At 33.7% G+C, this 27,101-nt stretch overlaps 1 protein-coding gene across 9 annotated transcripts in view; it reads right to left on the minus strand.

The window, feature by feature from the left end:
- Positions 1 to 496: 496 nt before the first annotated feature.
- Positions 497 to 27,101, minus strand: part of PDS5B (PDS5 cohesin associated factor B) — a 203,986-nt gene continuing 177,381 nt past the window's right edge. For 4 of the 9 annotated variants that reach the window (XM_025875064.2, XM_073894710.1, XM_073894711.1 and 1 more), the window contains 11 exons: positions 23,893 to 24,097; positions 22,909 to 23,023; positions 20,721 to 20,853; positions 17,676 to 17,795; positions 16,450 to 16,512; positions 15,711 to 15,856; positions 13,081 to 13,186; positions 8,094 to 8,533; positions 7,893 to 8,003; positions 4,920 to 5,058; positions 497 to 3,621 (listed from right to left, as the gene is read on the minus strand). In XM_025875064.2, the coding sequence (XP_025730849.1) occupies positions 3,586 to 3,621; positions 4,920 to 5,058; positions 7,893 to 8,003; positions 8,094 to 8,533; positions 13,081 to 13,186; positions 15,711 to 15,856; positions 16,450 to 16,512; positions 17,676 to 17,795; positions 20,721 to 20,853; positions 22,909 to 23,023; positions 23,893 to 24,097 (1,614 nt within the window). In that variant the 3' untranslated portion in view covers positions 497 to 3,585. Of the gene's footprint in view, positions 3,622 to 4,919; positions 5,059 to 7,888; positions 8,004 to 8,093; positions 8,534 to 13,080; positions 13,187 to 15,710; positions 15,857 to 16,449; positions 16,513 to 17,675; positions 17,796 to 20,720; positions 20,854 to 22,908; positions 23,024 to 23,892; positions 24,098 to 27,101 lie in introns of those variants that run through there. The other 5 variants (XM_025875062.2, XM_025875061.2, XM_025875060.2 and 2 more) reach the window with 5 other exon arrangements.

Genomic DNA, 27,101 nt, shown 5'->3' on the forward strand with positions numbered 1-27,101 from the left:
CCTTTTCTTTTCACCACACTTCTCACAATCTGACATTTATATTATATATTTAATTATTGTTTCCTTATTCCCCCACCCCCTTGTGGAGAACGTAAGCTCTGCAAGGGCAGGGACTTACCTATCTCGATCACACTTTATTCTCTGTAACTAGCCTAACACATAGTAAGCACTCAATAAATATTTGCTGAACAAATGAATAAAAGTGCCACTAGCAACTTATATTCTCAGTGCTTACTTTTAAAGTTTATAGGATACATTTATTTTCTTCAGTTTATGCAATCCTTTAACTTAAATAGTACTTAGCAATCTCTGTTAGCCAAAATTTTACATAAGTTTAAACAAAAAGCTTGAAAAAATGTTACTGGGAAATACATTTCCTTTTCATGCAACAAAGGCTCCAAAATCAAAAATCATCAAAACGTGCCTTTCTTCATTTAGTAAACATATTTAAATATATATATATTAATTCACATAAATAAAATAATACAATTACATATTAGCTTTCATGTTTATTCAACTTCACAGAAAATCCAAAAATGTGTCTGAAATTGGTTATCTATCTAAATACCAATTGTTCATTATGGTGACATAATACTATGTGGTAGGGGAGATATACCTAAGTTAAACAAATTCTTAAATTCCTGACAATCTTCAAGTGGGCAAAAGGAAATCTGAAAAATCAAACTTACAAGTTGTACGAAGATACAGAAAGTAATGTAACCTTTAATACCTGGAACAAGTTTTACAGCCACATTTGTAATTTACATATACAGTGGAGATCACTGAAAAAAAGCTTCCTGTTGCACTGCAGCAAGAAATCTTATTATAATGTAGATTAAATGAACTTGCTACAGAGTGCAGCAAGATAACCTCACTGAAGACTCATAAGATTTTCATAATGGAACTTGTTACAGTGAGTTAAATATTTCCTTAATTTTATACAGTACATATTTTTCAAAACGAACATTATCACTGAAGACTTTGCTAACCACTGTTAGCAATTACTGTTGTATACATACTTAATTTTACTTTAGTTATATAGTATGTGGCTCTCCAAATGTTAGCATATGAAATGTTAAGTTTAAACATAATAAAATAATCCCCTACGATGAAGACTCAGGACATCAAAACTTTGATCATTATTGCACCTATTTTTCTACAGAAAAATGGAAAATTTACATCATAATCCTCCCAAAAAGTGAACAGACAAGTTGTTAAATCACAGACTTATTGGCATTAAACAAAATCTACAATGAACATTTTTTTGTGAACTGATGTACAGAATTAATGTGCAATGAAATTTGGTTAATTATGATCATGCAAATAAAAATCCTCCACAATCATGTTTTCATTATGTTTTATAAAATGGTCTTAAAGATATACTTCCATAAACATTTCCGGTGCAATTTAGTCAACGACAAAAATACAAAGCTATCCCTTATTCTTTATTTTATAGATTTAAAAACATGCCTTTGTACTGCTGAGATACAAATAGCGTGTTTGGGAGAACTGAGCTCATGGAACAGTTAAAAACCAATGCATCTTGGTCTAACATTAGCTGCCTTGTATACAGCAGCCTCCCATAATCACTGGTGTCAGTACTGTTGGAAATGAAGAATAGTTAAATATTGAGAGATTAAGACACAATTCAAAACACTTTTTTTAAAAATAAAAGGCCGTTTCATAAACATGAAGAAATATTTAAAAGAAAAATAATCACATCAATTGTGATATACATTGGAAAATAGTAAAATGTCATTTTCCAAAATAGTTTCTTTATTATATCCCCCATCTATTATAACCAATCTTGGAAATATACCTTAAACATAATGGTGTATTATATGAAAATGCTCCATTATTCAATGTGATAAATTTAATAAGTTAGGATATGATTTTCTTTTCCGATGTTAACTGTGGAAAAAACAAAAGAACAGCACCTGAAATACTACAATGAATTTAGGCAAGCATTAAGTAACTTTTATGTTTTGGTTCAAAATACAGTTTCCAAAACTGTATAAAGGATACTGACTTAAGTAATTTGTTTTATATTTTGCAGATTACGATGATGAAAAAAAAAAAGAACTGCTCTAAATCCAAATAAACTTCCACTTTTCCCAATCTAGATGAAGTGGAATTTCATTCAAAATTTATAAGATTGTGATACCTACAGTAAGTAGCTCAGATAGTTGGATATATCACTCCCACCCTGTCCCCCCTGCCCAAGAACAAGTTTTTGGCTCCAAAATAAAGTACAATAATAAACTCTTGATGAAAAACTATGTTATGGGGCAATCTATCATATACTATGGCTAAATATGAATTTACAGAAAAGAGCACATCCCATTTTCAGCACTTTTTCATAAACATGCAACTCACTATAAAATACAAAACACTTGCTTTCAAGAACAGCTTTATAAAGACACACTGCATCAATAAAATTTTTTCTTTCTGATTAACTTTACACTGTTATGGAGAACTGGAACTCTTCTATGTGTATATATCAGATTTTATATTATAGTGTAATAATTTGCATCTTCTGAACATAATGTTCAAGAGGAAATATCTATACACAATAACATTCTAGACTATTAAAAACTAATTCAAATTACAGAATTTTATTGATACAGTAGATTAATAAAAACTGAAAAGGGATGATGATAAAATGGGATAAAGAATTCAGTACATTATTTTATAACACACTCTTTAAAATTAAAATATTTTAAATCTCTCTTTTCTTAAAATTTTCATTGCCATGAAAGGCCAGAAAATTCTGAGACCAATACTGAGGTGTAAAATAATCAAACTTCAGGATTATTTCACAATTTGCATGGTGTCCTCCCACCGGAGGCACCATTCAGGTGTAATGGCAGACAGTATAGCACCTCTGAAGATTAAGGGTGCCTAGGAGTAAACACTAGGTAAGATACACAAGGGAAAGAGACGATTTAACTCTCCAACAAACAATGACATCAAGAAAATGACACCATTTGTTGAAAAAAATTTTTCACAGTAAAATTGCAGAGAATACAAATACTAACACTGACAGACTACTGCTTAAGATCTATCCTAACAAACTCTTTCCAAATCAATAGATCCAATAAACAGTTGGGTACTGTCAGTTTAAAGCCGCAGATAAAAGCTATACAAGCACTTTAGAAGTCAGAAACATTAAAGAAAGAAAGAAGAAAAAAGAAAGAAAGAAAGAAAGAAAGAAAGAAAGAAAGAAAGAAAGAAAAGAAAGAAAGAAAAAAAGAAAGAGAGAGAGAAAGAAACAAAGAAACAAAGAAAAACAAAGAAAGAGAAAGTAAAAAGAGAAAAAATATATTTACAAGTTTCTTCTTTAGTTTATGTCTACATAGCCATCGGACATCACACTTCCACAAGACTCCATAGTCAATGTTATCACCACGCGTATGGCTAAAGCGCTGTGACCACAAAACACATGAGGTCATCAAAGGAAGTTCCAACTGTCCACTCTCTGGCAGTCCCGCTTTGTGCATCTCAAAGGCTTTACTTAGCCTCAAGCTTGACAAAAAAATGCTTCTTCTCAAAGCTTTCACATAGAAAGTTATTAATTACATTTGTTCATCGCCTTTCTCTTTTAGAACTTCGCCGCCGTACCTTAAAAGAAAAATTACCAGATGCTTAATAAAAATACTAGACATAGCAGATAGCTTTTCCCACAACAGAGAAAGAAAAAACTATTTCACTTTTCTATTTAATAATTTTAAACAGAAATGAACAGAAGTGTCAACAGCAAGAAAAACAATTGCAAATATTTTTCCACTTATGTTTTTGTGGTAAAAGAAAACATTTGATCATTATGAACTTAGGCTTACAGTTGTCTTTCTGGGAAAACAGTTATTGAATGTGGATCATAACAATCATTAAATACACAGAAATAATCTGAAATTCAGACATATTATAATTTACTGGCAAGTACTAATGAAAGCATAATAACACTTTAGTTCAAAAAAGACCAGTATAAAGAGGAATATAAACAGAACAGGATTTTAATTAAATTAATTTATGGTGCAGTTTTTGTTTTGTTTTGTTTTGATGAAGACACTAATCACAATGTACTCTTCAGCCTTATTTTTATATTCAAAACAATAAACAAATACTTTAAGAAACAAGCCCAACAACAAGTTTGAGACCACACAGTTCAGATATTTTTCTGTGGTCATAACCCCTTCACAACCCGGGCCCAGACATAAGTGCTGATTATGTTAAATAGCACAGAGGGGTGGGGGTCAACTCTGGGACTACATCTCATAACACAGGTTTCTCAAACAAAGATGGCTGGCTGTAGTGATTCAAAGACTGAGCATCAGTGTATCATCAAGAGAACAGATCTTACTTAAATGTGTTAACTATACTTCCTCCAACAAGAAATACTCAAGATGTGTTAACTGACAAAGCCATTCTTAAAAAAAAATTATCTCAGGAAGAATCACATTCCTACTTTTGTAAAAGAAAGGTCTATTACCAATTTTATAAATTTCAAAGACGTGATTTTATCCTATATGGTTAACTTCTAGTTTCTACTGTGAAACTCAAAGAAAAAAGTCAAGAAACATAAACCACAGTCTATTTAACATATAACAGTGCTCTAAAATCAAGGTACAACTTAAATGCCTGAAGTGTCAATATCAGACAGCTACTTGTTCTTCTCTACATTCAGCTTTCAACTTGATATTTACATTTTCACGAGGCTACAGCTATTATTCTCAGAGTCTCAGTATTCCATAACGGATGCTCTCTAATTATTCAAGCTGGTAGATGAAACAACTCTACAAACTAATGAAGAAAAGCACTTAGACTTATATGTAAGAGCAAGTATATGTATCTTACCAAATATTTACCAACTCTATTCTATATTCTATACTATCACACATGGTACTTTAATAAACACATACATTTACTGTAGAAACTTCCTCTTCCTCTGTTTCTTCCTGTGGAATATCATCATTGACAGGAGAGCTACCCTGAAACACATCTACTTCTTCACTTGAATCATTTTCTTTAGTAGCTGCTTGTTTGGAGCGTCCTACACGGCTAGAGTAAAACAGATGTAAAATAAAATGAACATTCTGATCTTGAAGTAGTAAAATGCTTTAAATATTTCATAAATTCTCATTTATCATTTTTATCCTTCATTACCTTACAAAACAAGAAATATTTTTCTTATTCTAAACCCTAAACCAGTGTTTAATCCTAGAATCTCACCTACAAACACTGACCAAGTAACAAAAACATGTGTGACTGAGACCAATACCATAAAAGATTTTAAAACATAAACCAAAGTCTGCTCTTCCTTTTATCTTTCCCAACTCAGTAAATGGCATCTGTATCTCCTGAGCTTCTCAAAACAGAAAATTTGGAGTCCTTCTTACTACTGTACCACTCTTCATTACTACTGTACCACTCTTCATCTAGTCCCATAATTCTTACAAAGAAATCTCAAATCCTATTCACTTCTCTCCACCTCTATTGCTTCTACACATTCCCAAGCCAATTCTTATCTCTTTACTTCCTCTCTAAAAATGTAAAAACAGCTGATGTCACTCATTCCCCCTCAACAATTCCCTGCTATACTGAGAGAAATTCCATAAATCTCCTTAATATAGTATATAAGGCCCTGCAGACAGTCCTGGGGTACCTGTCCATTCTCCTCCCTTTCTACTCCCCAATTCCTCACAACTACACTGGCAAATTCTTGCCTTCCTTCAACTCTCTGAATTGGCCAAGATTTTTCCTACTTTGGAACCTTCAAATCCAATATTCCCCCCAATTGTGTTCTTCTTCCTGTTCTCCATCAGCCTAATTCCTACTATTCTCAAGAAATCAACTGTCACTTTCCAAAGAGAAAACTTCCCAATTCCCTAGCCCTTCCATTACTTTCTCTTACAGTACCCTAAATTTTCATCAGGGCACATATCACAATTTAGAATTCCGTATTTCAGTGTGATTATGCAATGACTACATGCCCATTTAGATGGTAAATCCCATAAGGACAAGAATCAGGTCTACTCTGTGCCACCATATCCCCCAGCACCTCATACTCTCTGAAACACAGGAGGCAATGAAATATATGTAATAGATACCACCATTTAATCAAATGTTTCCCTCTTGATATTTTCTATCTGCATATATATTCTTTCATTAAAAACTTTTTTTTATTTGAGTACAGTTGACACACGTTACCTTAGTTTCAGGTGTAGTGATTCAACTTATTTATACATTATGCTACGCTCACAAGTGTAGCTACCATCTATCACCATGCAGTGCTACTACAGTATCACTGACCATATTCCCTACACCGTGCTCTTTTATTCCCGTGACTCATTCATTCCCAAACTAGAAGCCCATTTCCCCTATTCCCCTTCACCCATTTTGCTCATACTCCCACCCCCACTACCTTCTGGCAACCATCACCTTATTCTCTGTATGGTAACTTTTTTTAAAAATTAAGAATACAGTTTATCACTTCTCTTAGGTAATCCAAAGTATTGTTTAATCCACACTCAAACCAAGTAATTTTTTTTACTTGATTCAGTTTTTCTCAATTCCACTGAGGTCAGAACAAGAAAAACAGGCAGATCATAACATATGTTATTCTACTAGTTCTAAAAAAAGAGGTTCCCCGTGAAGGGAAGATACACCGTTAAGACAGAATATAGAATCTTTTTTTTGCACTGATTTTTAAAAGAAATACTTGTTTGGTTTAGAACATTCGTATGAGGAAATGACATGATAATCATTTAAGTCCTTAATTTTTTGATGCCCAAATATAAACAAATTACAGTTATGAGCCTGAAAGATATTTTTGTTATTTCCTCATTATAAAATTAATTCTGGAAATTTAATATTCCTTAAGAATTTGTTTAAAAAACAGTTATTTTCCGTAATTGAATCCAAACACATTTACAAAGCTATCACAAAAATATACTTACCTTTACTTTTTTACCCAAGGAAAAAGTTAAATGGAAGAGGGCATGAAGTAGCTAGACACTCAGGCAACTTTTCCTCTTCCTGTGGAATACACAGGAACGGGAAAGACTTCTAAGGTAAGTATTTGGCCAAGGCGCGCTGCTGGCAAGTCTGAAAAGCCAACGCACTGATGTAATTATGTAATGGGATTACTCTCAGGAAAAGTGCAGAATTTCTGACTAATGGAAGGAAGACATGCTATTTTAGTTCCACTTAAATAACTGAGAAAAAAGGGCAAAATATACAAATTACAGTACTGATGTTCCTGCTACTTTAATAACCTTAGGTACAGATTTGTTATTGTAACTTCTTATAAACATATGTTTGTGTGAACTTCTAAAACTATTTATATGTAGATATGGATGTGTTAATTTGATTAGAAAAGAAACAAATTCAAAACATCAAAAACTTCAGATCTACATGTGATAATTTCTGTGGATATAATTTAAAGAAAAATAATGCCTGTTACTTTCCTACACAATTCAAAGAATAAAAGCAAAAATGTAAAAACTTTTTTTTTTTTTTTTAAGTTGCTGAGGAAAGACATCAAGAAAAACTGTAGTGTGCAATGACAAGGCAACCTGGTCAGTAAGATGTGATTATTTAAAAATACCTTCTCATCTCTTTAGGTACTATAAAGTCGGTATTGGAAATAATAAACTATATGTTACTCATTTAAAAATATTTGCCTAAAACCTGTTAAGAAATGTACAAATATTATCAGAGAGTTAATTGGGATATCAATCACCTAGGTAAGTTTATAAAAATTTTATCTTACCTAGTGTAATGGGAGTAAATATATGAGATTTTAAATATAGCCCTATGTATATTTAAAAATTTTTGAACTTTTGCAAAATAATTTGAAACTGGTTTGAAATTTAATATTATTTACAACTTACACATTTTTTTTTGGTTGTGATGGTGATGGCGTTTTTGATGGTCTTCCTCGTCCTTTCTGTGGTGTGGATTGTATGGATTCAACTGCACTAGTTTCAGGAGATTCTGCTCTGCTTTGGAGAAGACCCAAATGTGCATAGCATCAAATTATGATTTATGACATAGTTACGAAACATATGCAGTTTAGAGTTGCACGTACTTACCTCTGTTGTGTTCTCCTTGATGTTCGGTGTTGTTTGCTCTTTGACTTCTGTTCTGTATTTCCACTTTGTCTTTCTTCTTCTTCCTCTTCTTCTGGTGCTGAAGGTCCAGATTTTTTTTTGGTTCCTTTTTTAGACGTTTTCATTGTTGGCTCTTCCTTTGCTGTACCTCCACCAAGAGGTTTCGGCGGTCGGCCTCTTTTACCTTTCTTTGGTGGACTGTTCTGTTCATCTTCATTTTCTAATATATCTTCTTTGAGCCTCTTTTCTTCAGGCCACTGCTGTTCATCTGATTCTGAAGCCGTATGGCCTCTCTTCCGTCCACGCTGACTACCTTTAGGTTTCTGCTCCTGTACCAACTTGGTGAGGTCATCCATACCTAATTTTTCTTCTGAATCTGTAACAGGTGTTTTTTTCCGGCTTCTAGGTTTGTCCAATTCAGACTAGGAATAAAAACCACAATTTCAAACATAAATTGTAAGTGTGCATATTTTGAAAAATAAAACAAAAAATATGCTATCCACTTTGTCATAAAAATGTGCTTAAATAAAGTGTAGAGTTCTTAAGCCCATCAGAACCATAACTACTTGTATTTTAACTAAAAAAATTATCCAGAGTAAGAGGATAAATTTTTATTTTTACTTAAGCTAGAGAGCCTCAAATGGAAACCTTTCAAGATCAGTATTTTATTAAATTATACATTTTAATGAAGAGCTACTATTTATTTCATTTAAAAAATTTCTAAATTCCTTGCATGAACAATGGATAACTATACTAAAGTATAATGGATCTCCTTTGATAGTCAATTTAAGTAATTCTAATTTTACTACACAGTGTTTACAACATAAAATATCAACTATGCTATATATCACGTTTAGACACCATAAAAAACTTTTATTTTATAAACAGAGGTTGCAAGATACAAAAAGTTAAACATATTCATCACTTATTAAAAATTTTGAAAACACTTCTGAACCTGATACTGCTTCTTTTCATGAACAACTAATTAAAAACAAAAAAAAAACAATTTAAATTATTTAATTGGTAACTCAAATTTAAAAGCCTAGTCTACATTCAGAGAATTTAGGCACTGAGCAGAAGATGCAAACTGAGGAAATTCTCCAAAGAAATCAAGAACGGCATGAACCCTTATAGCTTCTCCATACACATACATGTATAAAACCCATAAATAAATGTAAATTTTATTTCCAAAAAGTTTACGCCAATTTACATTCTTAAAAATCAGTGGTAGAAAAACAACAAAAATTAGTTTAATAGTCATTTTGTTTCCTGTCTACAAACTCCCTAATTATGCTGCTGGTATTATGTTCTTTGCCCATTTGCATACTGGAATCTTAGTATTTTAATCTACATTCTTGTGTATATATAAATTTTAGTTCTATTTGTTATGGACTGAATTGTGCCCACACAAAATTCACATGTTGAAGCTATAACCCCTAATGTTATGGTATTTGAAGAAAAGGTCTTTGGGGAGATACTTCAGTTGAGATGAGGACATGAGGGTAGGTGGGGCCCTCATTATAGAATTAGTTCCTTATGGGAAGAGACACCAGAGAAATCTCTCTGTCTCTCTCCACCATGTGGGTCCACAGTGAGAAGGTGGCCATCTGCAAACCAGGAAGAGAGCTCTCACCAAGAAGCAAATTGGCCAGCACTTTGAACTTGGAATTCCCAACCTTCCAAATGGTGAGAAAATTAATTTCTGTTGTTTAAGTCACCCAGTCTATGGTATTTTTTATGGCAGCCTGAGCAGACTAAGACATTATTGTATCTTAATAGGATTTGAGATGAAGGTTTAAACTCTTTTTCCTATCTACCCCCCAGAGTATTCCAATCATTTAAAAAGAAACCAGACTTATAATGCTTCTTTTATTTTGTATTATGTTTTAAAAATTAATAAGGTTTCTGAGCTATTGTAACAGCAGCATAATATTTTACTAATTATAAATAAATACATTTGTGTCTGGCTGGGCTGATCTTATTATTACTCCTTTTTATATTTATCCTTCTACATGGACTTAAAATCACACTGGAATTTTATAATTACATGTAGATTCATTTAGAAAGAATGGTTATCTTTTCTTATTCATTTTTCCCATTACAGAACATGGTATGCCTTCTTTCTCTTCAAATCTTGTATGTCTCTCAATTTGGACATCTCCACATAGTTTCCCCCAACTTCTTTTTTAAGGAAGTTTTAGATCGATGGATGTGTCTGTCTGTCTGTCTGTCTACCTATCTACATATTTTTGTTGTTGTAGTGGTTATTGTGGTGAAGCAAATCACCTTTCACCCAAGTGTATACTTGATATAAAGAAAAATTAACAGAATAAAGTTATGCACATACATACATCTATTTATATGGCTACCATGCTAAATTCTTAGTTTTTCAATTGCTTATTTTTCTAAGAGTTCAAACGAATGTCTCTTTTTCACTGTCATATCTTTGACTATTTCATGTCTTCCTGAATTTGTCAAACATTCTAGAACAATCTTAAATAATATTGATGACAACAGGTTGCTTGTTTTGCTGATTTTCAATAAAAATGCTTCGAGCATTTTGCCTTTATGAAGAATAACTTAAGAGTAACTGAATTAATAACTACTGATTTAAACAGTAAAACATTTAGCGTGTTAAGGAAGTATCCCGCTGGTATTAGTTTATTAAGAGTTCATATATATCAAGAGTGGATTTGAAACTGTATTTCTGTCTTCTTGACATGACCTGAGATTATCTTGTTATATTCTTATTTGGTATACTGATTTGCCATATTATATTAAAAGATTTCTTAGCATTAAATTATCCTTACATCCCAGGAAAAATAGACCTGTGACTGGTTTTAATTTGTTAATGTTTATTTAGAGTTTTGTACATAAATTAATAATTAATTGTTGTTACTCAGAGATGCATAGATAAGGGAAATATTGAACTAAAACTAAATTTAAAATTACCACCTCCAATTTAAAATGTTACAATTCATTTTGATGTCCAAAAACGTGTAAGGTAGTTGAATTCTTTTATGCCCTGGAAAAGGTTGGTGGTTAATAGGATATTCTACGTCTGCTTTCTTGAGAATACTATAAAATAATCTAGTTTGCTAAAGCACTACCTTCTCTAGTTTCTTTTTCATTTTGCACTGCATTGTCTTAAGAACAGAGGGAGTATAAAACTGAGGTTTGAAGCAGGAAACGGAAAATATATTATCTGTAAAGTTAAGTATTTGAATATAAATGTATATGGAGAATAATTCCTGTGTGGTGAAATTTTAACATCAAAGTAGTAGCATATGCAAAGACAGTACTCTCTCACTATAATCTACTGGTCTTTAAATTGAACTTCTGTCTCATAATGCTAACCTCTTTGAGGATATTTCAGTTGATATTTATTAATAAGGTTCTTGTAGTATTTCTGAAAATGGATGCAATGTTACACAAAAGGAAGCCAAAGGCCTCCATTATAATTATACAAATCAATCTCAAAAACTCAGAATTTCAAAACTTTTCTATGAAATATAGAGACTTTGTTCTTCATTGCTCTAAAAGGTAGAACTAGATATAGAATTTATAGGATAACAAAACATTAAGCGTTCATCACAACCACGTCTCCCAGTTCGGGGGGGGGTGGGGATAAGGGGGCAAGACAGCACGTGGGTATGGGTGGCCTAGCTGGTGTTTCCAAGAAACAGGAGAAATTATAAGCTCTCCACCTAAGGCATTTTCAAGCATGTGCTAACCAACTCTCATAAATGCTAATGAAGGAATTTCTGCATTAAATGAGAAGTAGGACTAGAAGACATAAATACCTTTTCCAATCAAGGTTCTCTTCTATAAATCCAGATAACAGGATTCCTTTCTGGCTAAGCGATCAATTTTTAACTCTGCTTGGGCAAAATTTTTAAACAGCCAATAAAAATCAGAATTTACAGTATAAATAGTAAGGATTTAGTAAGAATTTTAGAATGATAATTTTTTAAGTGGAAGAAAAACAACCTGGTAAAACAAATTACTGGAGAAATTGAAAACAACTGAAAATAATTTATTAAACTTTTTGGGATATGTAATGTTGGACCAGTGGAAGACAAGAAGGGCAGTAATATTTCAGCAAAAGCAAAAGTATTTTATTAATAACCTTCCATCTCTACTAAGAGAGTAGTTTCAAATGCATTAACTTTTACTTTAATTATTGATCAAAAATATTGATCTTTATAATAATAAAACACCAGCAACACCAATTAACTTAGGTTAATTCATTTATTCTGATAAACCTTACCAGCTAAGGAGTCACATTTTAGAGATAAAGAAACTGATTCAGACAGCCTCACTGATTATTCAAGAAATGTTTAAAGCTAACCTAGAAAGCCAAAATGTGTCCAATTATTAAGGCTATCAGGTGGTGCTGGAATATATAACTGTATTTTATATCTGCACTAAAACTTAAATCTGTCTTTAAATAACATTTATAAATTGTTTCTATCATACAAGTTATCATTGTTATTAAAATCTAAAAACTAAAGGCGGCCTTTATGAAGACTGTAGCATTTCTTTACTAGAAGCTTATTTAGTAATGAAAGGCTCAAGAAATCATCTAAAATGGAGGAACCTTTAAGGACCCTTATTCTACCTCCCCCCTCCAATGCTAAGTTTAAGCTTACTGTGTTTTAAAAACAAGAACAACAACAACAACAAAAAAAACCCAAGCAGTTCTGAGTATGGGACTGGCATGTTTGATTTCAAAGGTCTACAGAATAAAGATCATTTATTAGAATGACAAGAAACACAAGAGAGTCAATATGTTTAAATTACATGGTAGAGGATAATTATAAACCCAAATTGGTGATTAAAACCATTAAAAGAAAATCAAATGTCGAATTTGAGAATGAACTGGTTTCGGTGTAAAAATTATTTATACAGTAAAATTATTTTTATCATTATTATTATAATTATTATAAAATCAAACCAAATATCTCACCCTTACAAGATCAGAGTCGTCTCTCTTGTCACTTTTTTTTCCTGGCAAAGGTGAAGACATTGTGTAATCTTCATTTTCACTGTGATCCATTTCAGAGCTATCAAGCCTTTTAATATAGACATTTATAATCATTATTACAATGAAATAACTTAAAAGCTTTTTCTGTTCCCTAGTGTAGCCTTATAGCTTTATGAGGAAGTTTCATTCTTTTCAAAAAAGTATCCATTTTATTCTATCATATTTAGCAACAAACCAACAAGCAATGAATCACATTTAATTTAACATAATAGGGAAACTTTAAAAATCACAAATTTAGTTTTTTTCCTAAGTCTTTTTAAAAACTAAATTCTATTTTGGAGTGGGTACATAAAGTAAATTAAAACTTTTCTTGTTAGCAAGTTGAACTGGCCTAAATTACTACAATCTGCACTGTTCCCTCTCTCTCCCATATCCCCATTCCACTTTTTCTTCTCTGTACTCTTAACACCCTCTAACACAATAAAGTTATTATGTTTATTCTCTACTAATCTTCCCCTGCTAGAATGTAAGCATGGATCTTTGGTCAACTGTACTTAGCAATTTATACTAAGCACTTATACCAGTGCCACGCATAAAGTAGGCATTCAATAAATACTTACTAAATGAATTAATAGCACATGCTCTCATTTATTGGTATAAAGGCTGTCTTCTGTCCTAGGTGATCACATCCTTAATCTGGCTTTAAAAACCATTTAAACATTGTTAAATCCTAAATCTCAATCCCTGACCCAGAAGCTACCCTGAGCTCTAGACTCACATATCCAATTGTCCACTCACTTGAATCTCTAATAGGCATCTCAACTTTAACACAGCCAAAACAGTCATTTGGACACTCCTCTTTTCCACATCTCCCCAGAAAATACACACACACACACACACACACACACACACACACACACACACACACACACTGCCTATTCCTCCTCAAAGGCTTTTACATCTCAGTAAATGGCACCACCACCTATATAAATACTCAGGCAAAACACCTAGGATACATCCTTTTTTTTTTTGAAAGGTTTTATTTACTTATTTGACAGAGAGAGAGAGAGAGCACAAGTAGGCAGAGCAGCAGGCAGAGAGGCAGAAGGAGAATCAGGCTCTCTGTCAAGCAGGGAGCCCGATGCGGGGATCAAACCTAGGACCCTGGGATCATGACCTGAGTGGAAGGCAGACGCCTAACTGACCGAGCCACCCAGGTACCCGTACCATCCTTAAATATTCCCTTTCTGTAACTATTCACATCTAACCCATCAGCAAGACTATTTGGATCTACCATCAAAATAAATCCTAAATTTGACTATTTACCATCTTCTTCCCAGTTTATCCCTTCCCTGAAGTACTATTAGCTGACTCCTAACTGGTTTTTCTACCTCAACTCTAGTTCCTCTATTCTCCACAATCAAGGCAATCTAATAAAAGTACAAATCAGATCACTAGGCTCCACAGCAATATCTTAGCGTAGGGGGAAGAGTCGAAGACAATACTGAGGCTCTTAGCCTAAATGACTAGGTGAATTAGATCTCTGATTATAACCACAAATTCGACAAGAAAAACCAGTAATTTAGGAAATGAGTTGCTGGAAATGTTTTGGTAATGTTAAGTAGGAGGCCATCCACTAGAAAATGTCCGAATGATATAAATGAAGGGACACTCATGTATCAGCCACTAATATGTATTAATACAGGAATCTAAAACAAGAGCTATAAATGTAATTTTTGTTCAATTTCTACTATATTATGTATCACTTGACAATTTATTCATTACAAGGAAATTGATAAGAAATTTCAGAATGTCTCCTTTCTTTATTGACTGGTTCTAAACAATACAAAAGACAGCACAGTCTTTGCTAAAAACTAAACAAAATCAATACACAGTGGCAGTTAAGCCCCGTACAAGGTTCTGCTGCTAACAAACGGTGTACAAAGCACTATGCCAAAACTAGTGAAAATGTGAATTATTTTCCCTTTTCTTCTTTCTTAAAAAGAAAAATCTGTAGAGCGTGATTTGAAAGTACAATTTTAAAACAATTTTTTAAACAAAAAAGTTTATACATGTACACAGGAAAAAGAAATTCAAACCAAAGCGTATATAAAATGATCTCCCTCCTACACTAGATTACCATGAGACGTTGTGTAGTCTTCCAGAAACTTTCTATGCATATAAAAGCCAATGTGAATACAAATCCTTTCTAAAAACTTGAAAATACTATAATACTGTTCTATTCTTTGCCTTTTTACTCAATAATGTATTGTCGAAATAATTCATATTAGCTCATACCTCATTTTTAATGATTATGTATTCCATTGTACAGATGTACCATAATATAACAGTTTTACAACTGCAAGACATTTAGCTTATGTCTACCAACACAGGCTATACCAACAAGCTAAAATATGAAAGGCTAAGATGGAGTGCCTATCTAAAATAAGAGAGCAAATAAGTAAGAACTTGTAAATGGCTACCAGTGTTAAATGGGAATGTTCAGGTATGCACTGATTTCCATTCACTGACATTAAATGTTTTGGGTTACATTATTTTAAATCTCATTGCCTTGTTGGAATCCTTAAATGTAAAATATATTAGGTTCTTACCTCCCTTTTATTCTTCCAGGAGAGCTTGGATTTGAGCTGCTGCTTGCATTGCTTACAGTTTCCATTCGTGATGACTTTGTCTGAGATTGCTTGCCAGCTGATGAAAGTGGCTTATTAACAGCTCCTAGAACATTGGTTGTTTTAGGCTGAAATGAAAAATGCATATCTCTTTCTATTTGATTAAAGCCAAAAGAAATTTACATGTAAAGAGCCATAAAAAATATCTGTCGAAGTGTTTACATACAAATCACACACACAAATATGCCTATCCTTAAACAAAATAAGGATTATGAATTGAATATCACTTGTACAAGTGAAAAACTATACAGATGGCATAACAGTTACGTTTTTTAGCTATCTGGAGGAAAAGGCTTACATAGAAAGTGAGAACAAATAAAATGTGCAGTCAACAAAAACAGATAATCAGACTCTTGCTCTGGAAGGACATAAGAAGATGTTTTTAACTTTAAAACTTTTTTCTTGATATTACAGGATAAGATATTGAAGGATCAAGGTCTCCAGGGCTTTATTATAAGCTACAAAATAAGTTCATGTATCTCAGCTTGCATCTATACAGAAAAATTAATTATTTCTAACTAGCAAATGGAAGATGCCTAATAATTATATTTTTTATCTTAAGATATATCAATTTTAAAGAAATACAAAATAACATAGTTATGCCAATAATCATACTAAAATAAACTACCACATAAAAATTAGAATGACTCTCAAAACGTACTTTTCCAGGAGTGAAAAACGATTTCATTTCTGGAGGCAGATAATTTTTGGTGTTACTGAAATTCTACAAGCAAGGGAAAAAGTTGCAGTCAGTGAATACTGAAACACTATACATGAGGTGGTTCGAAGCCAACAAAGCATACAACAGCTTTTGTTTCACAGTACATAATCAAATACATATTTAAATAATCAAACACAAAATTTCAGTCACTGATTTTAAATATTGTAATAAGGGGCACCTGGGTGGCTCAGCTAGTTAAGCATCTGACTCTTGATTTCAGTTCAGGTCATGATCTCAGGGTTTTGAGATTGAGCCCGTGTCATGCGAGCCTGCTTAAAGATTCTCTTTCTCCCTCTCCCTCTGTCCCTCCCCTCCCCTAAAAATAAATAAATAAATACTGTAATAAGTTTAAACTAATTTCATACCAACTCCAATATTAACAAAACATATTTGTACTCTAACATGTTAGAGCTCTGTAAGCACATCAGAAAACCATGCTTCTATAACAATACTCTCCAGAGAAGAGACCACATATACTCCTGTTATCTTAATCACAACAAGGTAAAAGCAGACAGTCCCTTTTAGCTACTGGGTGAGCCTACATACAAGGCTGTTGTAAATCACTATACATTGGTTAAACTTTAATTAGTATTTTACTTAAAAACAAACATAAATACAAAAACAGTAGTGGTAGTTTCCATACTCTCAGTCAATAGGCTTAGGTGCATTATGAATCTCTAAGAACGATTCTGGAAAACACCTATTGTATCTTAAGTTTTGTAAAAGTGGTTTAGGAACATTTTTGTAATGCTCCCTGGGTCTTGAACTTGTTCCTGTATCAGTTCTCTGCTTGTTTCTTCATACCAGTTATGAATCTCAATCAAGGCTTATATAACTTCAGACTGTGTCTCTATCAGCATTCTCCTTCCCATTTTGGATCAATGGCCAATAACGACAGCTCTACATGCTTTGATCACATTTTTGCCTGAACTCACACACTGGCATAAAACTCTGAATGCAAACTCTAGATTATCTTAATTAATCTCTGAACCTTATTTGTGTCCTCTAGTTTGGCCCATATTCTAGCCTTGAACCACATTGGTTAAGACTCATAGTGACTTTTCCATGACATTAGTAGAACGCTCTTGATCCTGAAATCTTCCCATAACCTAGGGCTGAGAATACATTTTATTTCAATCTATACAAACAAAATCTACAATAACTACCTTGTCAGGTTGGGTGAAAAAACGAGCTGGTAGTACTGGGTCTTTAGGAGATTCCAAACTGTATGTGGTGCTCTTTGACATGATGATATTCATGGCAACATCACACACAGTGTACAGTTTCTGCAATGGTATTAAAAAAAAATTAGATACTTAAGGTGGCATCCTCGACTCTGTGAATTAGGAATTAATTCTAGAACATGCAGTTAGTACAGGCATACCTCAGAGATACTGTGGATTCAGCTCTAAAGCACCACAATAAAGCAAATGTTGTAATTAAGTGAGTCAAATGAATTTTTTGGCTTCCCAGTGCATATAAAAGTTATGTTTACACTATACTATAGTCCACTGAGTGTGCAATAGCATTATGTCTAAAAAACAATGTACAATGTAATTATAGTATAAGTAATTAAAAAATATTTTATTGCAGGGGTGCCTGGGTGGCTCAGTCAGCTTAGTATCCGACTCTTGATCTCAGCTCAGGTCTTGATCTCAGCTCAGGTCTTGATCTCAGGATCATGAGTTCAAGCACCACACCAAGCTCCATAGTGGGCATGGAGCCCAGATTAGATAGATAGATAGATAGATAGATAGAAAGACAGACAGATAGAAAGATAGGTAAATAAATAATTTTAGACAAGTTTATTGCTGAAAATGCTAACCATCATCTGAACTTTCAGTGACTTGCTATGTTTTTGCTGGTAGGGAGTCTTGCCTCAATGTTGATGGCTGCTGATGATCAGAGTGGTGATTGCTGAACTGTGGTCATTTCTTAAAACGAGACAATAATGAAGTTTGCTGCATTGACTGACTCTTCCCTTCATGAACAATTTCTCTGTAGTGTGATGCTGTTTGACAGCATTTTACCCACAGAACGTTCAAAATTAGAGTCAATCCTCTCAAATCTTACTCCTGTTTTATCAACTAAGTTTGTGTAATACACTAAATCCTTTGTTGTCATTTCAACAATCTTCACAGCATCTTCACCAGGAGTAGTTTCCATCTCAAGAAACCACTTTCTTTGCTAATCCATCATAGGCAACTCCTAATTCATTAAGGTTTTATCATGAAATTGTAGCAATTTAGTCACATCTTTAGACTCCAATGCTAAGTTCTCTTGCTATTTCTACCACATCTGTAGTTACTGCAGCCATGGAAGTCTTGAACCCCTCAGTCATTCACGAAGGCTGGAATACACTTCTTTCAAACTCCACTCCATGTCGATAATCTGACTCCTTCCCATGAATCACAAATGTTCTTAATGGATGTAGAATGGAGAATCCTTTCCAGATTTTCAATCGACTTTACCCAAACCTATCAGAAGAACCACAATCTATGGCAGCTATACCCTTATAAAATGTACTTCTTAAATAGTAAGACTTAAAAGTTGAAATTATTCCTTGATCCATGGGTTGCAGAATGGATGCTGTGTTAGCAGGCATGAAAACAGCATTAATCTCACTGTATATCTCTGTCAGAGCTTTTGGATGAACCAGTGCATTATCAACGAGAAGTAAGATTTTGAAAGGAATCTTTCTTTCTTAGCAGATCTCAACTATGGGCTTAAAATATTCAGTAAACCATGTTGTAAACAGATGTGCTGCTATCCAGGCTTTGTTGTTCTCTTTACAGAGCGCACAGAGTAAATTTAGCATAATTCAGAAGGGCCCTAGGATTTTCAGAATGGTACAAGAGCACTGGCTTCAGCTTCAGGTCACCACCTGCATTAGCCCCTAACAAGAGAGTCAGCCTGTCCTTTGAAGCCATGCACGGACTTCTCTCTAGCTATGAAAGTCCTCAATGGCATCTTCTTCCAAAAGAAGGCTGTTTTATCTACATTGAAAAACCACTGTTTAGAGTAATCACCTTCATTAATTACCTTAGCTAGGTCTTCTGGGTAACTTGCTGCAGCTTCTTTATCAGCACCTGCTGCTTCACCTTGTACTTTATGTTATGGAGATGGCTTCTTTCCTTCAACCTCATGAACCAACCTCTGTTAGCTTCTGCTTTCTTCTGCAGCTTCCTCACCTCTCAGCCCTCACAGAATTACAGAGTAGGGCCTTGCTCTGGATTAGGCTTTGGCTTAAGGGAATGTTATCAATGGTTTGATCTCCTATTCAGGCCAAACTTTCTCTGTAATAAGGCTGTTTTGCTTTCTTGTCATTTGTGGTTTTCACTGGAGTAGCACTTTTAATTTCCTTCAAAAACTTTTCCTTTGCATGCACAAGTTGGCTAACTATTTGGCAAAACAGACCTAGCTTTTAGCTTATCTCAGTTTCTACATGCCTTCCTCACCAAACTTCATCATTTCTAGCTTTTGACTTCATCATTTCTAGCTTTTGATTTAAAGTAAGAGACGTGTGACTTTTCCTTTCACATGAACACTTAGAGGCCACTGTAGGGTTATTAATTGACTAATTTCAGTATTGCTGTGTCTCAGGGAACAGGGAAGCCTGAGAACAGGGAGAAAGATGGGGGCACGGCTGCTGGATAGAGCAGTCAGAACACACACAACATCTGTCAATTAAGTTTGCCATCTTAGGTGGGTACAGTTTGTGGCACCCCAAAACAATTACAATAGGTGACATCAAAGATCACTGATCTCAGTTTACCATAGCATAAATAGTAACAATGAAAAAGTTTGAAATACTGCAGGAATTACCAAAATGTGACACAGAGACATGAAATAAGCAAATGCTGTTCGAAAATGGTGCCACGAGACTTGCTCAGTGCAGGGTTGCCACAAACCTTCAACTTGTAAAAACAATGCAATTATCGGCAAAGCACATTAAGGTTATAACGACATGCAGTTTTCAGTACAACACTGTATGTTAAACTACTATTTTCATTATTTCCTTGTAACAGCGTTACTACTAACTTCCGTATTGGTAATTCTACATCGGTAATTCAAACTACTAATAGAAATACTAATTATTAAATACTAATAAAAAGACTTGATAATGTCTATACATACTACAGAAGTAGCATATCTACACTAGAATGCTTATATCAACATGGAATCATAATTATTCAAAAAGAATTACATACTTCATTCATTTTTGCATCATCTGGTCCTTGGGCATCTTTTGTTTGTTTAATATTTTCTACCATCTTTCTGATAAATGCATGACTGTTATTTTCATTTTTAGCCATTAATATCTCTAGAACGAACCAAAGACATCTAAAAAAAGGAGGGGGGAGAAAAAGAAATGAAGTGGAAAAAACTGGTTGCTTAATATAGATAAAAATAATTCTAAATATAAATACAATAAACTCCACAAAAGGAAAAAATTAAAAAGAGAAAACCAGCTATCAATCAATAGAGAAAAAAAGGTACGTCACACATACATATCATAACTTACCAACAATGTAGGTGTGAATTCCTAAGACCCCTTCCCAAAAATTCACTAATGTTCCCAAGGAGGTAGGTAAAAAACGAACTTAAATGGTGGAGAGAATGAAGTGATCCTAACTCCTAGCAATGACTGGGAGGGAAGAGCCTGCCTAAAGTAGTAACTGGGCCATGGATAAAATGAAGCCTCAAATACTCAAGACTGACTGCAATCCTGATTGGAAGTTTTCAAGAAAATAGAACTACCCCACTCAGTAGTTAAGAATCTCCATTAATGGGCGCCTGGGTGGTTCAGCTGGTTAAACGACTGCCTTCGGCTCAGGTCATGATCCTGGAGTCCTGGGATTGAGTCCCGCATCGGGCTCCCTGATCAGCAGTGAGTCAGCTTCTCCCTCGGACCCTCCCCCCTCTCATGCTCTATCTCATTCTCTCTCTCAAATAAATAAATAAAATCTTTTTAAAAAAAAATCTCCATGAATAAGTTAGAGAAGAAAAAGTGATGGCTGACAACTACACATACTGTCTTTGCTTAAAGAGGGAAATATTAAAAGGAAGTTTCACTAGCTAAAGTTATTTACATAAAACTCTATTCTAGAACAAACCAAAAGTGCTTTATCACTTTACAGACAGAATGGGACAGGGTTTTAGCACAGAGGAGAAAAGTAAGGAAGAAGAGAGAAGTGTGAAGCAAGGTATCATTCTAGAAGGGGAAAAATAACCTTAAGGACCTCAGTATAGGATAAGTTCTCCTGGAGTAGCTCTCTGACAGAATAGGGAGATTACTCATGGCTGTACTGGGGCAATTTAAAAATAAACCAAATGTTTAGTAAGTTCCGAAGAATATTAAATGTATTTCAAAAACCAAAGTTCTCTGAGAAAGTGGAGTGGTTAAAAGTTTTCATTAGTTACAATCACTCTAACGCAGAACTCATTTTGGGAGAATTGCTTGTTTTTAAAAAAACAGAAACTGCGGCTTTTCCCTTGCCATGAGAAAGTTATAAGTAATTTGATTTTATTCTCTTAAGGCACCTCAAATATTTAACTATAAAATATTTCTATGAACTAAGAAACCAGCAGTTATTTTAACAGGAAGCTAAAGGCATAATAAATTCATTTATTCAAAACCACAATGGTAATCCTTTATTATAGCAGAAAGAGAACTAGGGTTGCAAACTTAAAGAACTATGCTGGTGTTAAAAAGACTTCTCTAAACAAACAATGAATCATGGAACACTGCATCAAAAACTAATGATGTAATATATGGTGATTAACATAACAATAAAAAAAATTAAAAAAAAAAAGACTTCTCTAAACACCATTATATTTTCCTATTCCACACACAGGCATAGATGGTTTTCTGGCTTCTCAACAATAATCTTTGAAAGAATTACAAGTGTCATAAATTTGAAATAGAGAATCACCAATGAAGTCGTAAGTGTGATAGTTCCCTGGTTACCAACTTGGCCCATTATTAAATTAGACCATTCTCTCTTCCTACAGAAGAAGACAGTTACTGCAAAGAAAAAGTGCTATGTGAATAAAGCCCACATGAAAATCCAGAGTTGCAGAAGAAAGTAGGAAAAGACAGGAACTGGAACAGAAGCTTTTAATGGACTGCATCCTAGAAAAGAAATGCCAGAATGGTAGAGAAACAGAACAGTAGTACAGTAATTGTGCTAAATTCAGTTTTGGGAAATCACATAGGAAATGAAATATGAAGAGATGGTATGAAAAAAGAAAAACAAGAGAACAAATAAGGGAAAGAACCTTAAACTCCTAAGAAATTAAATAAATCTAATAAACTAATTATAATGGAGATTCCATTATCAGTAGCAAAGAGAAAAAACTTCAGAAAACATGAAAATGGAATGAAAAAAGTCTTACTCTTTAACATCTTTAAGTTGTTCAATATCCTGTACTTTGACATAATCTGGGTCATGTGCCAAAAGGTGAATTGTATATGGAACAACATATTCTGGTAGAAGAGACAATAATTTTTCTGAAAAAGAAAGAAACAAGACAAAACAAAAATATCCAGGTTGTTAGAAAACCAAATCTTACTCTTTCTGTCTGACTCTGATACCCTATTTCCTGCATTCCAATAGTTTACCCACATAGCTAGAAGAAAAATATACTGAAATGTCTAGTGTTGAGGAACATCAAAAACAAGTTTATTTACTCATCCACCACGTCCAATATTGAAATGCCTACTAAATGCACCATTTGTTGAGGCTATAAAGACACATATTTTCATTTTCAAATGCACATGGTAAAAAGTGACCAGAACAAACTATCCAAGACTAAGAAATTAAGAAACATAAGATCCATTTTTCTTATTATGAGCAACTGTATGTTTAAGACTCCCTTAAGCCGCTAAGCAAAAATATGATACATCTTTCAATGTTAATACTGCAGAAATACAGGATGAATGATACTATTTGATAATAACATAGATGGGATAAAGTGAGGAGATTAAAAACAGGCACACAAGCACCTGATACTAACATCAGCTCCAGGTGAGAATGATGAAAAACGGAAGACCTGTACTTTTTTAATCTAAAAGATAGTACTTAAGACAATCTTTATACGTATTATCTGTATTTTACTGTTTTATTTAAAGTATATCCAGTGTCAGGGCTTATTTTCCTTAGCCATTTAGTCAGTTATATAAAGAGATATGGGTTGCTATTTACATACCTATGCATTTATATTTTTAAAATGACCTTTTTTAAAGGAAAGCAGTTACTGAAAAATAGTAACAACCTTATATTTAACGACTGCCGATTAGACAATAAATAACATCATTTTGTGTTCTATAAAACTGAAACTGGATAGAAAAGTATACTTTTCATTTTCATATATGCTTACCACTAACAGCTGCATGCTGCTTCAGATACTCGCGTCTCACATTTATATTTTTTACCAGACACTGCCTAGCATGAGCTCTTCTCTCTTTTACAGGATCTTTTGCACAAAGTGCACAGATTGCCATATACTCAAGTGGAAGCCGTAATCGGGAAAGGCCTTTGTGAAGTTTCTGAGCAAACACTTGTCTTACTTGATAGCATTCATCCTGTAAAGACATAATTATTCCACAGATTACTCATATGGCAGCAAAAGTAAGTAACACCCCAAATACAAAATTTGAAGGGTAAAGGAGAGTAAGTGTATTCACAGCCATTGCTTCTGCTCGTAAGACTGAGATGTTATGATATGTTAATTTCAAGGCTGGAGTGTTCACCTGGACCCTAATTAATAACTACCAGTTACATGTGTTAGAAAATAATGAATGCACTTTTTTTTTTTTTTAGGTTTTATTCATTTGAGACACAGAGATACAGAGAGAGAGAGAGCATGAACAGGGGGAGAGGCAGAGGGAGAGGAAGAAGCAGGCTCCCTGCTAAGCCAGGAGCCTGATGTGGGGCTTGATCCCAGGACCCCAGGGTCATGACCTAAGCCGAAGGCAGACACTTAACCATCTGAGCCACCCAGGCACCCCAATGAATGTACTTTTTTAAAAAAAGATTTTACTTACTTATTTGAGAGAAAAAGAAAGAGATGGAGAGCCCAAACATGAGCAGGGGGAGGGGCAGAGGGAGAGGGAGAAGCAGATGCCCCATGAGCAGGAAGCCACATGTAGGGCTGGATCCCAGAACCCTGGGATCATGACCTGAGCCAAAGGCAGATGCTTAACTGACTGAGTCACCCAGGTGCCCTGAATGTACTTTTAAAACAGATAAAACTAGTACATATAAATCCATCCTAAGTTAAGGTATTAAAAATAGTTTAAACGGTATCTCATATTAGGCTACTTCAGTTACTGAGCAAGATAAAACTCTGCCCAATTTATATATTTTAGATTTTTATACATTTTGCATTTTCAGATTAAAATGCACAACTCTAATCAATTTCAGAAACACCAAATTACTTTCAGTTCTATAAATGAACCAACTGTTCATTACCGCTGTGCCTGCTTCCCTATTACTCCCTCTCCTAAACCACCCACCTCCATTCTCCTAACCAACTCCTCCTCATCTCTAACAATGGCTCCTCTAGCTTCAGAAATCACTGTGGAGTCTTTATCAGGCAACCAGCTCTGTGCCCTCTTAGCATTCTATGTATATTTCCAGCATAGCATTTACTATACAGTATTAAAATATTGGTTTATAGGTCTTACCTATCACCGCTCATTCCTTAAAGACAAGAACTATATCTTTATTTACCTTTGTGCCTCTAAACTTAGCACAATATCTGATATACAGATTATCTGTGGAAAAAACGATAGGACAAAGTTCGATATTTAAGTCATATATGAGACATACAAAGATCTTCTACAGACATACAAAGACCTTCATAATTACACCTTACCCTCCACCAATTAACACAAAGTGTGGTATGTTTCATATTATTGCAATGTGATATATACTATTTCTACTATCTATAATGTTCATTTTGTTTTTCTTCAAAACCTAAGTCATAACATCTTGCACTTATTTTTAAATCTTTATTTTGTATATCTTCTTTCATTTAATTTAAACTTCAGTTTATTCTCTCCCAAATAAATTTTTTTAAAAATTTATATATATATTTATATATAAGAATGTATATGTAAATTTATATATAAAATATTTATACATAAAATTATATTTATATATAACATACATAAATATACATATATATATAAAGAAAATAATGGGCACCTGGATGGTTCAGTCAGTTAAGCATCTGCCTTCAGTTGAGGTCATGATCTTGGGGTCCTGGGATCAAGCCCCTTGTCTGTCAGACTTTCTGCTCAGCAGGGAGTCTGCTTCTACCCTCTCATTCTCCCCTATGCTGGTGCTCTCTCTCTCTTCTCAAATAAAATCTTTTTTAAAAATTATATAAAAAATATAAATTTCAGTTTGTTATACCAAATACCTTTTAGAAAGCATTCTAGCTTTCACAGAAATATTATCTATTATCTACCCTCACACTCAACAAAATAAAATTAATGTTAACTCATCCCTTCCTCAGTATTAAAATTCCCATGTGGGAAAGGAATCTTCATTATCTGATTATTTACCATGAAAATGCCCAATTACAAACTGTATAAGTGAACATATCACAAATATATTCACAAATGAGCATACCATCCATTAAAAAATTAATCTCCCCAACACATCCCTCCCCCCACCACATTCAGATACATTCCCAAACAAGACCATGTTTGTCACTTTCTCACAAATCATTCAGGATCTAACAATGCAAATTAATATGGCAAAGGTAGTAAGATTCCAAAAAGTCATTAAAGTGAAGTTAGAGAAGAACTGTTAAATCATTTGAAAGCAACCGACACAGTAATAAAAGATGAGAAAATTGACAAGAATGATGACAAACAGATACATCAGATAGAATCATCTGAATAAAGATTTAAAAGATGAGTTCCTAGGAACTGAGGAAGTCTTCAAATGTTTATTTTGCTTTTTGCAAAGATGATTACCCTTTTCACTATGTTATAAAAGTTAAATGTGAAGTACAGAACAGAGTAATACAATTTTTATCAGAAAAAATATACTCTCAGAAAAGTGAACACTTCATACTTTCATGGTTATGGTTATAACCAATATTTGGTTCAATATAAGGAAAAAAGAAGATAGTGTCTAATACTACAAAACATTTTCCTCCAAGACAGAGTTCCAATTAAAAGCTTTTATTCACTACTGTGAAATTAATTTTAGTCTGCATCTTACGTAAACTCACTTTTAGTGGCCTCTGTATTTACAGAACCTAGAACAACGTACAGTACATAGTTCATGAATTGCATTCAAATTCTCAAATACTCAGCTAATTATTAAATAATAGCAAGATTCATATTATTGAATTTCTATTTCTCCAGGTTTACTTTCTATTCAGATATATAACAAAGGCCTCTGAGATACAATACTCCTCTAAAGAGCTCAACTCAAGTAAGAGAAATAAACCACAGGTACATAAAGAAAGAAAGCACAAGGCATGTATGTATCAGAGGACTGTAGATAAAATCTGTGGGGAATAAAAATGAGACCAGCTGTAAGAATTTGAGCAAGTTTTGTGGAGAA

The sequence above is a fragment of the Callorhinus ursinus genome, unplaced genomic scaffold, assembly GCF_003265705.2.
Source record: "Callorhinus ursinus isolate GAN/ISIS: 27379988/994484 unplaced genomic scaffold, GSC_fseal_2.0 scaffold7, whole genome shotgun sequence".
NCBI lineage: Eukaryota > Metazoa > Chordata > Mammalia > Carnivora > Otariidae > Callorhinus > Callorhinus ursinus.